This window comes from Coffea eugenioides, chromosome 8 (assembly GCF_003713205.1).
Source record: "Coffea eugenioides isolate CCC68of chromosome 8, Ceug_1.0, whole genome shotgun sequence".
NCBI classification, from domain to species: domain Eukaryota; kingdom Viridiplantae; phylum Streptophyta; class Magnoliopsida; order Gentianales; family Rubiaceae; genus Coffea; species Coffea eugenioides.
In genome coordinates this window covers 38,547,451-38,560,669 of record NC_040042.1, presented here as the reverse complement: position 1 = coordinate 38,560,669, position 13,219 = coordinate 38,547,451, and the positions used below count along the sequence as shown (strand labels likewise).

The 13,219-nt window shown below is 36.0% G+C and overlaps 1 protein-coding gene and 2 non-coding genes across 3 annotated transcripts; 1 reads left to right on the top strand and 2 right to left on the bottom strand.

Moving 5' to 3' along the window:
- The first annotated feature begins 2,828 nt into the window (after positions 1-2,828).
- LOC113781140 (nitrate regulatory gene2 protein) lies at positions 2,829-9,270 on the top strand. The gene is made up of 4 exons (XM_027327002.1): positions 2,829-3,825; positions 4,095-4,270; positions 5,765-5,988; positions 8,355-9,270. Exons 1-4 carry the CDS (start codon positions 2,841-2,843, stop codon positions 9,157-9,159), a joined length of 2,190 nt encoding a protein of 729 aa, XP_027182803.1. The 5' UTR covers positions 2,829-2,840; the 3' UTR covers positions 9,160-9,270.
- A 1,223-nt stretch (positions 9,271-10,493) lies between these two features.
- LOC113781810 lies at positions 10,494-10,689 on the bottom strand. Its single transcript, XR_003469715.1, has one exon. It is a non-coding gene; the product is annotated as a U2 spliceosomal RNA (small nuclear RNA).
- A 1,971-nt stretch (positions 10,690-12,660) lies between these two features.
- On the bottom strand, positions 12,661-12,856 carry LOC113781871. Its single transcript, XR_003469770.1, has one exon. It is a non-coding gene; the product is annotated as a U2 spliceosomal RNA (small nuclear RNA).
- Between the last annotated feature and the right edge of the window lie 363 nt (positions 12,857-13,219).

Here is a 13,219-nt window from a genome sequence, read left to right as displayed (position 1 = left end):
TATACTTAATATTACTATATGCCTGTAAATAGATCATAGACCATTGTAACCAAAAAGTGAGAAATAAAGAAAATATTTCCCTAATTTCTTTCTTTATTCACCGTGTTCATGATAATTATTTCAACCTACGGGATTATCAACGTAATTAGGTCGACATGCATTGGATAACTACCTCCCTTTAGCCCTTTTCTTATGACACAACTAGACCTACATTACTAATTACATTTGATTAGTGAAGAATCATGATTATTAGCCGAAGTAACAATGACCCCATTACTGTTGATCATGATAGTAGGCTATGCCTTTAGCAAGGTAATTTTCTTCGAGAAATATACTATTAATCATTTGCCAGTGCAATGAAATTTTACAGATCATGAAATGATAGATATAAACATAGAAAGCCAATGATGCGTGAGGTCAGGGACAGCTTTTTCCTTCTTTTTTTTTTCTGTGAAGGAAACTACTTGTAAGGTACTCTTGAGTTTTACAGAGGGTTATGGAGTTAGATTAATTATGTTAGATAAAGACGAAGAGGTGACCAAAGTTCTAGAGGGGAATTCCTATGAAGTTCCTGTACTTCTAAACTGACAACATGATGAACTTGAGAAACCTAGATATAGTATTGTCTTTTAACTCAAGCATTAAAAGTTAAAAAAGAAAAATGTATTGAGTTTATGTGAAATGTTTGTTGGAATAATTACTTATGATTTGAGTTATCAAATAGCAAATTGGAATTATATTATCGAAGTATTTCTATTACATATGTTAGTTTAAAATATAAATTAATCTTTTTTACACTATCAATGATATATTGACGAGTTTAGATACTTACCACATTGTTTTAATTTGAATTTGAATATCGAATTTTACATATATGTGACTTGCATCAATACCCATTAGTCCATGTAATGTCTGTGCACGGAAATTTTACCTAATCAATTATATATTGTGCAGAATAGATCAGCAAAAGCCCATATAAGACTAGTGCTATTGATTCACAGCCATCAGAATGATGAAATAGAGACTAATTATGAAACTTGAAGGACCAATCTGGTTTTGCATTCAAATAATAAAATATGATTCTGCCGCGCGCTCTGCATATTCACTTTTGATACACCAGAGAAATGTTTCTCTATGCTATGCTATTGACAAGATAAAATTTCAAGAATTCTTAGGCAGATTTTTTTTTTTTTGCCCAAAAAAGACTTTCTTATTCTTGACACATAATAAGCACAAAAGTATAGGACGGTGAACCCGGCATGAAAGTTTGACTACTTTTTTTTTTTTCCATTGACATTCACTTATGCATCTTTTGATAAAATTTGAGTGACCTCACTTTTTATCACGAATAAATAACTCAATTTTAAATACCTTTACAAGGTAGTTTACCTTAACTTACATGATAACTTCTTTATCGTGTGGCTGAAATCCAAGTTTGAAAAATCTATCTATATTTAAGGCAATTCAATGTAGATTACAATAAAGGATGCCATCTGTTCTATGCCTTCAAATATTAATTTTAAGTATTCTATTTTCTTTTGTCTCTCTTGTTTAAACTCAAATAGTAAGAGTGTCAATTAGGTTTTTTGAGCAGGTTTTGACAAGTCTAGACTTGACTCACAAATAATACGAATTTTTAAATTTTAGATTCAAATTAAAAGACTCAAACTCAACTAATATTATTATATGAGTTTTCTATAAATTTATATATAAATTATTAACATTTTATGTCATAATATGTATAATTATAATTTATAGATATAATTATATATATTTATATACATAATTATACTGATGTGGGTTGAGTTTTAATTGAGCATGAACCTAGTCTGGCTCAAGGTAGGCTCATATTTGGGTTATATTTAAGTCTAAACTTTATCCAATCTGATTGAAATTTAAGTACAATTGGTTTTTTGGGATCAAATAGGGTGGGCTTGAGGTGTCCAACTCCGTTAACAGCAGGCAGTATATTATTCCGTTTGGGACAAACATTTCCGCAATAAACATCTCCGCAATAACCCAAAGGAAAGAGAACACAAAAAAGCCCAAAATGCAGATAGTGATAGACAGTTAGTACAAGTACAAACTACAAAACGCTGTCGTCCTACCTCGTGAAATGTGACCGTTATAGGAGGCTAATTTCAAAAAGGGTAATTGTAGACTGTAGACTAGAGATGATTGAGCTCCCAAGCTGCCATACACCCTCCCACATCCAACCCAACACACTCCCTGCACCATGCTCTGTATTCACTGCTCCCCTCTGCCCAAAATTTTTGTCCATATCTTCTTCTTTCCTTCCTTTTCTTTCTTGCTTTTCCAGTCATTTATTCATTTTCCCTTCCTGGCTTCCTCACCCCACCTTTCTCCCCCTCCAGTCCTCATCACCACCACCATCACCATAACCATCACCACCATTGTCCTTCTCCAGCCTCCTCATTTACACACACACACAGAGTGCACATTTTCATGTATTTTTAACTCTCTCCCCACCATCTTCTTCATGCAAAACCCATTTTTCTTGAACACTTGAAGCCCCCTTCCCCCTCCCCCACCCACTACCCCAGCAAAAAGCAAAAGCTGAGAAAAGGATCTTTACACCTTAACTGCATAATCTTAGCCTCTTGCAGACTCATCTGTGCACGTAGCCCCCATATTTATGTGATCTTTGGTGATTTTTCTGTCGAACCCATTTCGCTAAAATGCCCTGAGAATCTCTAGCACCATTTTTTTTTAATTTTTAAATTTTCAGACTGAAAATCCCAACTTTATTTAAACCTTAAAAGTTCCGAAAAGGGGGTTTTGAAAAAGATTGTGTCTTTTTTTTTTTTTTAAATATTGTCATGGGTTGTACACAATCTAGAATAGACAATGAAGAATCAGTGTCAAGATGCAAAGAGCGGAGGAACCTTATGAAAGAGGCGGTTTCAGCTAGGAACGCTTTTGCTTCAGCACATTCCGGTTATGCCGTTTCTTTGAAGAACATCGGCGCCGCCTTGAGTGACTACGCACAAGGCGAAGCGCCACCATCCGCCACCTCGGCGGCAGCTGTCGGCATTGAGCCCACATTGGAGCCACCACCGAGGCCTCCTCCTCCTCCTGGGTCCCCCCTACCCCCTCCTCCTCCTCTGCCTAACTTTTCGCCTTCTCCATCGCCACCGCTCCAGCGGTCCGTGACCATGCCGGAATTTTCATCGTCGAAGCTGATGAGGGTGAAAATGAAGGGAATTGACGAGGATGAGGATGAAGAAGAGGAATTTGAGGAGGATGATGAGAGAAATGGTTCTTCATTGAGGCCTAGAAATAGGCGAAATGCGGTTGAAGAAATAGCTCCCGAGACCGCTGTAAGGACGCCTTATACGCCGCCCCCACCGGAGAGTAAAGGGATGGCTTGGGATTATTTCTTTATGGTGAATAATATGCCGGGTTCAGATTTGGGGGAAGTGGAGGAAGAGGAGTATATAATGGAGGAACAAAATGGGAATGAGGGTGGAAGATTTAGCAATGTGGGTGGCAGTGATGACTTCAAGACTCCAGAGAAGGTTGGAATTGATAGAAGAGGGATGGAGACGGAGGAAGAGGTGACCCCTGTGGTAGTAGTGAAGGAGAAGCAATTTATGCATTCGAAGACAGCGCCTGCAGGAATTAGTGGAGTAGGGAATGGTAATATTGAGAAAGTAGTAGCTAGTAGTAGTGGTGTTGATTTCTTGAAGATTCTGAGTGATGTTGATGATCATTTTCTCAAGGCTTCTGAGAGTGCACAAGAGGTTTCCAAAATGCTTGAGGCTACAAGAATGCATTATCATTCGAATTTTGCTGACAATCGAGGTTAGTGACGCTACAATTTGATGGAAAGTAGGAATCTTTCATTGGTGTTTTCCACTAATTTTCTTTCTGTTAGTATAACACTCCTGATTGTTTTTGTTATTGAGGGATATCATGGTTTTAAGAGTCATCTTTGCTGTTAGTACAGTTTCTTTGGCATCTGGAGTGATGCAATTAAATTATCAAAGATTTTCTTGGTATCAGCAGCTTGTGACAAAAGTTTCGGGCTGGTCATTTTTCTTCCAAGTCATGAACTGATTGCCAATTTGCAGGGCACATTGACCATGCTGCAAGAGTCATGCGAGTTATTACCTGGAACAGATCGTTCAGAGGTGTGCCAAATGGTGATGTTGTAAATAATGATCCTGATGCAGAAGAATACGAGACACACGCCACTGTTTTAGATAAGTTGCTAGCATGGGAGAAAAAGTTATACGAGGAAGTCAAGGTACGCCAATGTCTTAACTGGTTTAATACTTGTTATAGCTTTTTTTTTTTTTTTGGCACCTGCTTTCTAGGGAATGAAAGGAGAATTGCTCAGTACAATGTGTGTTTCGATTACATAAAGTGTCAAAAATTTCATGCATTAATAGCCGCCAGTCTGTTGAACAAATGGCTCAAGTAAATCCTTTTACAGTTACATGATATTAGCTTGTGTTCAGATTAACTGTAGTTCTGAAATGCACATGGAGTACACGGTATGCTGAGGATAGTGGGATGGACTACAATTGGTTTAGCCTTTTACTCATGCCTTGAGTTTAAACGGGCTTGGTGTGCCAAAGTGTTTTGCATGGTACTTATTGGCCTTTTTTTTTCAAAGATGTAGTTTAAATAACTCTGACACATTAAAATTAAAAGTAATGTTGTAACCAAAATATGTTGTTTTGAGTTTCTTCTCGCCTCCCAAATTGTTAAATTATAGTTAAACCACTTGTGGTTGCTAATCCTTTTTTTGACTTGATCAGAATTAATGTCCATGTCCCTCCCCCCGGGGGGTAGGGTGGTTCGGGGGGAGAGGGTGTAAGTGAGAAGTCCCAGGTTTGAGCCTTGCCACTTACACGGTATGCTGAGAATAGTGGGATGGACTACAATTGATTTAGCCTTTTACTCATGCCTTGAGTTTAAACGGGCTTGATGTGCCAAAGTGTTTTGCATGGTACTTATTGGCCTTTTTTTTTTCAAAGATATAGTATAAATAACTCTGACACATTAAAATTAAAAGTAATGTTACCAAAACATGTTGTTTTGAGTTTCTTCTTGCCTCCCAAATTGTTAAAAACATTGGAACTCTATAGTTAAACCAGGTTCAAGAGGGTGTAAGTGAGAAGTCTCAGGTTTGAGCCTTGCCACTTACACAGTATGCTGAGAATAGTGGGATGGACTACAATTGATTTAGCCTTTTACTCATGCCTTGAGTTTAAACGGGCTTGATGTGCCAAAGTGTTTTGAACTGAGTTTCTTCTCGCCTCCCAAATTGTTAAAAACATTGGAACTCTATAGTTAAACCACTTGTGGTTGCTAATCCTTTTTTTGACCTGATCAGAATTAATGTCCATGTCCCGTCCCGGGGGGGGGTGGTTCGGGGGGAGAGGGTGTAAGTGAGAAGTCCCAGGTTCGAGCCTTGCCACTTACACTAAAAATATTTTAAAAAAAATGAAAGGTCCATGTCTAAAGCAATCTAAGAAAGCCTAGGTCCTGTGCTAACTAGGGCTTGTCACCTGTCTCAGTTTGCGATGTAGCTTATTCTGTAATGATGTTCTTTTGCATGATGTCGAATTGAGAATTATTAGCATCATTTGGATCTCATTCTTATTTAAACACTCTCACAGACTGGTGAACTTATGAAACTCTGCTTATTCTGTAATGATGTTCTTTTGCATGATGCCAAACTGCGAATTATTAGCATCATTTGGATCTCATTCTTGTTTAAACACTCTCACAGACTGGTGAACATATGAAACTCGAATATCAGAGGAAAGTCACTCTCTTGAGCAAGCTTAAAAAACGTGGTGCAAGTATTGAATCACTGGAGAAAGCGAAGGCTGCTGTTAGTCATTTACAGACACGATATATAGTTGACATGCAGTCACTGGATTCAACGGTCTCAGAAGTGAATGATATCCGTGACAAGCAACTGTATCCAAAACTTGTTGCTCTCATTAATGGGTGAGTTTTTGTTTGTTTCCTCCATTTGTTCTATCATCCTCAAAGACATGATAGGTTTGTAGAGAACAGGAGGTAGTTACTCTGAGCACAAATTTTAAAAATTTCTCCAAATATTGGACAGTAACCTTTCTTATGCTCATGGCAAAGCTTTTATTTGTTGGTCATGCAATGAATGCAATGACATGGTATACAATTTGGACCTCCACCTCATGATATCATTATTTGGTCCTTTGAATGGTATCAAATATCATATATTTTTTATGTGCTCCTTTAATTGAAATATATTAGGCTTGACATGCCAAAGGAACTCTCATTTGGACTTCCACTTCAATAACAGTTTTGGTCCTTCATATTGTAATTCTATTTGAGAAATGTTCTTTCTTCAATCGTTTGTGTAGCATGATAGCATTGTAATTCCACTTCTGTGTACTTTCTTCTTCCTTGCCAACTAGATAATTGTCTAATGGGTTCTATTAAACCAGAGTGCTAGACTTACTAGTGAATACTTTCCACAGGAAACAGATAGATTGAAGTTAGTTAGGTTGAAGTTACTCATTAACAGTTAATCTCGAGAGAGATACACTCTTAAGCAGTCTGGCTAATTATTGTTGATATGAATTGATTCTCTGGTTTGAGTTCTAAATTGACAGCTGGAGAATAGTAGCCCTCCAAACAAGTAGGTGATTTTAGGGGTGGCAATCGGGTCCAAATCAGGTTGGCGGGTCGGGTCCACCAGAAAATCTGTTGACCTGAACCCGACCCGTCAACCCATTTCGGGTCAAGTATGCTGACCCGAACCCGAAAATTTCGGGTTGGTGGATCAACCCGAAACTTAATTTTAATTTATTAATTTATCACTGTAATTTCTAATAAAATCAATTTCTCACAAAACTAATTACATAATCAAGTAATAAAAATTTAAATAAATAATTCCAAACCAAATCTAAAATAAATTAAACACCGTAAAAGTGTTTTATCCCAAACAGTATAAAAGTAAAAAATAATATAATATATTATTTGTCCAAATATAATAATTTCAACTTCACACAAATTAAATAAATTCATTTAGGATTAAGTAATTAATGCCTTTGAAAAAAAGAATAACTTAGTTTAGTTAGATAAAATTATTTTTATGTTTATTAAATTATTTTTAATTCGTAAACGGGTCATATCAGGTCATCACGGGTTGATCTGAAATCGACCTGTTTTCTTTTTGGGTTCAACCCGATTCTGACCCGAACTCCCGAAACCTCAACCCAAATCCATTAATTTCGTGTTAGGTTCGTGTCGTGTTTTCAGGTCGTGTCGAAAATTGCCACCCCTAGGTGATTTGATAGAGGAGATGGCATTTTAGGATGAGTTGGAGAAATCAAAGTTGATTAGCTAGCTGAGATACATTTAGCAGCAACTCTTGATGAGCCATGACAGAGAGAAGAAAACATTATAAACAGTAGCTAAAAAAACAGTGCGTACTCACAGAGAGAGAGAGGAGATTGTTCCACTAAGCAGAGCATATCTTCTCTGATAATGTCATCGTTAATGGCAAGCAATTTTGAAACACTGGCTTCTTCTTGGTTCACTCTGAGTCAGCCATCAATCGTAGTTCTGAGTAAAGGGGGATGGGCTAGGTCAAGGCCATTTAGTGGAATGGTTTTGTTCCTGTATCTTTAGTGAAACAGCAGGTTTTTCCACATGAATTGGATGCGTTGTCTTGTTTGATGTTGAAGGTCCAGCTCGTATAAATGTCTTTGGTGCTTCTGGAATCCACTCTGTGGTGCATCTGAAGATTCAATGGCAGCTGGAATTTAAGTCTGGATATTCCTTGCATTTTGTTTCCAGCTATTTAGTCAGATTTTTGCTTTTTCATCTTTTTTGCTCCTTTAAACCATAGGCTGGGCTGTGAGTGGCTACATAACTTTATTCAACCTCTTAATCAAGTTTTATCCCCTTTCACATTTGAGCATCACTTGCAATTTAGATCCTTAAAAGGGACACAGATGACAGTGATTTCTTTCTATAAAATAAAAACTGTCTATATTTTTCTTAAGCCTCTTCCCTCTCCCATTCTCCTTACAACTTTGACATTTGAGTCCCATCTTTTGAAAAAATCTCATTTCTTTTTTCATTTAAATGTCTGGGTCGTTCTATTTTTGCTTCTCATTTAAAGACTTTTTTTAAAGTGATTTGGCACTTGGTTCTTCTTTGCATGGACCTTGTACTGAGTATGTTTTGTGTAATTTTTCCTTAGTTCCTAACAATCTTGGATTCATTTCTGCTTAACCTTCTGGTCCTTAATTAGTATTATGGAATACAGTGAATCATGCTCTATCTGACCTGGAGTTTAATCTGTGCTTCTAATTTTGCAGGATGACCAAGATGTGGGAATCAATGTGGATGCATCATCAAGATCAGAAGAACATTGCTACTGACCTCAAATTGCTTGATGTTACTGCTGCTCCCAGAGAGACGAGCAAACATCACCACGAGCGCACTCGCCAGCTTTTACATCATGTCGAAGACTTGCATTCACATCTGGAAAAGCTCATGACAAATCAGAAACAGTACATCCATTTCCTTAACAGCTGGTTGAAGCAAAATCTCATCCCAATTGAAAGCAGTTTGAAAGAGACAATATCATCACCACCCAGATCCCAAAATCCTCCAATTCAACCCCTCCTTCAAATTTGGCATGACCATCTTGAGAAGCTTCCTGATGACGCCGCCAAATCTGCAATCCATACCTTTTCTGAGGTGGTCAAGAGAATCCTTGTTCATCAAGAGGAGGAAATGAAGCTCAAGGAAAAGTGCGAGGAAACGAGAAAAGAATATTTGCGCAAGAGCCAGGCTTTTGAAGACTGGTATCACAAGTACATGCAACGTAGAACTCCACATGATGATGCAGACCCTGATAGACCTGAAGAAACTAATCCCAATGACCCTCTTGCCGAGAAGCGGTTTGTGGTGGAGAGCTTGAAAAAGAGGTTGGAAGAGGAAATGGAAGCTCACCAGAAGCACTGCATTCAAGTGAGGGAGAAGTCTTTAGCAAGTCTCAAAATCGGGTTGCCTGACCTTTTCAGAGCTGTGTCAGATTATGCTGAGGCATGTTTAAATGCTTATGGTAGTTTGAGATCACTCGCACAGTCACCCAAGCCAAATGGAGTTTCTTCATGACTGTGTAACGCTTGCTTCACTATTAAGTTAGTACGTTCTTGGCTTTCCCTAGTAAACGCCTAATTTATTGTGGAAATACTTTTGTGCGAGTTCTACCTTGGAATTTTGTGAAGGCAGACTTTTACTGTTTTAAATTTGTTATGTTATAATAATTAATCGTTTGACTTGTGATGTTGTTATAAATATTTCATAAATAACTTTATTTAATAATTAGAATAATTTCATATAATGAAGATTTCATGAGATGATTGAGTAATTTTAATATTTAATTATACATGTAAATTTATCATGTCAATGAAAACATATAGCATTTGAAATCATGAATCAAAGTGGAAAAGTAATTAGCATTAAAAAAAAAAAAAGAAGAAGAAGAGTAATTGACTAAAAATCAATAATGTTAAAAGTCATAAATGTTAATATACCAGTGACGTTTCACTAAAAACAAAATTTTTTTTTTTTGGTCTTTAGTAACTTAGTGGTAGTGAGCATGAGTTTTAATTAATTCATGGAATCTGGAGGCAAGTTTAAAATAAGGGAAAAAGAAAAAACTAAAAAAAAAAAAAGAGAAAGCTAAATGAAGCAGAAAGGGCAAAAAAAAAATGCACAAAGTAAAAAACCAAAAAGAAAAGTCCCCGGCCATTTATTTGCAACTTTGTCGCATGAGCTTGGTAATCAAAGTCAACTGTCCGGCTGTTAGTCAAAATGGTCGGCTGGAACAAAAGATAAATGCAGCTTTAAACTCGGGCGGTTCTTCAACAACCGTTCCGATCTAATGGTTTAGTGGTTCAGCCGTCCGGTTCAGCACTTATGGGTTATAGGACTGAACAGCCCAGAAAATGGTCCGATCGATGGTTTCTATGGTCCAACCAAACAGTTCCGGTTGAGTTTTAAAACATACACAGTTTGTGTAGATAGCTACTTAAAAAAGTGTTATAGTATTTTTTCAAAAAATTATACCAAATAATTTACTATTCAAGCATACTTACACCAACTTGTGTGGATTTTTAGGGTAAATACTGGAGAACATGTTAAAAACTAAAAAATTGTGAAAATGGTTGAATTTTAAGGGAATTGGAGAAAATATTAGAAACTAAAAATTTTGAAAATGGTTGATTATTCTTCCAAAAAGCCAATGTAAAGGCATCTCTTTAACTATTTATCTAGAGACATTACAAACTTTCAATTAAATTCTTGATTTACACTTCCAATTAAGATTAACAAAATTCAGGATTTAAAACTAAAATTAAATTTTGATTTGAACCCAATTAAATTACTGCCTGATTTGTATCACAATTAAATTTTGATTTGTAACAAATTCTTCCAACTATGTATTTGTGGGGCGTGCCAGGCCCAGGCAGCAGTGCAAAGCCCAAGCGACACGTAAGAGCCGCAGTAGCAAGCCACTGTATTGAGCTCTTCCCCCAGACAAATTAATTTAATATCATGCAAGCCGATGGCTCGCGTATCAGATATTAAACTGATAAGAACAGATACTACACTTGATCTTAGCCAAAAGGCCGAGAAAGGTATGCTGTGTAACGTTGTTTCAGCAACCTTTTATAGTGCCCTGTTTTCGACCGGTCCTTTTACTCTTTCTATGTGGGATGGGAAACACCGACTTTCTTCTATTTGATCCAAATCCTATTTTCACAATATAATGGTTATACTCTGCAACTAAATTGGGAAGAAATTTTCCTATGGCAGAATCAAGGAGATAATGGTGCAACAATTATTATCTTGAATAGACGTAATTTTGATAAATATGCAATACTACATAGGTTTGAAGGTTGAGAAAGTCTTTGGATGGTTTTTTGTTGTGATAATTGGTTTGTAGTACCTCTTTGTACCACCCATGGTTGCTCTAGCACTTGGATTTTGGTAATTTCTGTTGCTATTCAAGTCTTTTGTTTTGGACCAAATCGAAATCTAAAATTATATACAGTAGCAGAAACAAGAATACCACATATGCGGAAAAAGGCTTGAATTGAATATATTTGCCATAGAGTTTGTTTATTGTAGACTAGTATGGTCGAGTGCACAAGGTATTGCACTGGCCCGGGGTATACAATTTGCCATTTGCTTCTCAGGACAGAAAACAATTCCAATATCTTGATACCAAGAACCAAAACTTTTTAAATTTTCTTTCAATAAATTTCTTGTAAATATGAAAGGCTGAATTGACTTGCACCAAATTTTCATTGCATAGGCATGTGGCATCTTTGTTTACATATATATATATATGTGTGTGTGTGTGTGTGGTGTAGAACCTCTGCCCAAATTTGGTTGCCTAGGCCTTTTTTAATAAATCAATTCAGCATTTAAATTTAATAAATTTATATCTTAACATGGTTAGACTATTTAGTGACAAAAAAATTGAACACTTGAATTAATTAAGTGGCTTTGAATTTTTAAGCCAAAATTTGTTATCAAAAATAAGTGATAAACTATTCACTTATCACTTAATATGATATAGACTCAAGTATATCATATTTAGTATTTAACAATTCAATAATTTAATGAATTCAGATTTCAAATTTTAGTTTTCAAACTTCAAGTTTTCTCTAAGCCATGGCATCAAGCATTCTGTCCTTTTCTTTTGGGTTAATAATGTCAATATGGTCTTTGAAAGTATTCCTTTTTTTTTCAACAAATATTAATTACACACACACCCGGAAAGTAAGGTGAATCCACAACCATACCCAAAAGGCAATTGCTGTCTTTGAAAGTATTCCAAAGTGTCAATTTTGGCCCTCAAATTGAGAACGCCTCAATTTGATTCTCCAAACTGAGTAGAATTTTCCAATTCAACCCTCATAGTCGCAAAAAAATGTTTAAGCTGGTCAAGTAAACAAATTCTGTTGAGCACTTTAAAAATAATATTTTAACACATAGTGAAATATTTAGTGCTAGAATGGTCATTTAAAGGATCAAATTTCAAAATTAGTAAAAACAGACATATTTCACACATTTAGTGAAATATTTCTTTCTAGATTGGCTATGATAGAGTATTATTTGGAATAATTACTGTAGTATTTTTTGTAATGTGATGTATGTGAGATAAAAAGATAGTTAGGAGTATAAAAAGATGGGTTGGAAAATATGTTTATGATGTAAGCGAAATATTATTTGGAATAATTTTCTATCGAAACAAACTCACTCCTGCAAATTATCGGTTTAAAAAGCTTTATCGCCAGTATAATTTGGAATCTGCTCTAATTTTTAAAGTATTTATCATCTCGAAGTGCGGCTGAACCCGAGAAAGACGTGAATTATATATCATCTTAATCTTTGACATTTTTCTGCCAAATTCTTTTGCTGCTATTTTAATGAACAAAGAGGTGCAAAAAATATGGGTAACTGCTACTTCTATTTTAAATGAATAAACATGCAAAAAATTCCCAAACTTCCAATTAAATTCTTTATTTAATTTTTTACACAAAATCAACAACACTTGAGATTCAAAAATCTTGATTTGTAGCAAATTTTTGTAACCTTGAATTGGTGGGGCGTGCCAGGCCAAGGCAGCAGTGCCATGCCAAGGCGACACACAAGAGCCCCAGCAGCAAGCTACTGTATTGGGCCCTTCCCCTAGAAAAATTAATTTAATATCATGCGAGCCGATGGCTCACGTATCAGATATTAAACTGATAAGAACAGATACTACACTTGATCTTAGCCAAAAGGCCGAGAAAGGTATGCTTACTAACGTAGTCTGAAGAAGCTTTTATAGTACATTTGTCTTCAATTTGTGCTTTCAACATGTCCAATGTGGGACTCGGGAACAACCGACCTTCTTTAGTTCGAACCAAATCCTAATCTTCATAGTGGCAATTTAATCAAGAAACAAGTAATATCCTGAGGCTCTATTTATTTGACGGGAAAGTTGTGTAAATAAGTATATCGTAGGAAAAGTGAAGTGAAGTAAGATAAAGGAAAAGAAAACTGACCTTCCTACATGTGTTTGGTTAAAAAAAATGATGGAAAAAATATAAATTTTTTAGTTTGTTTAGTCTAAAAGTTGCAAAAAATTGGTTTGTGTATTCATTAATAGAAAATATTC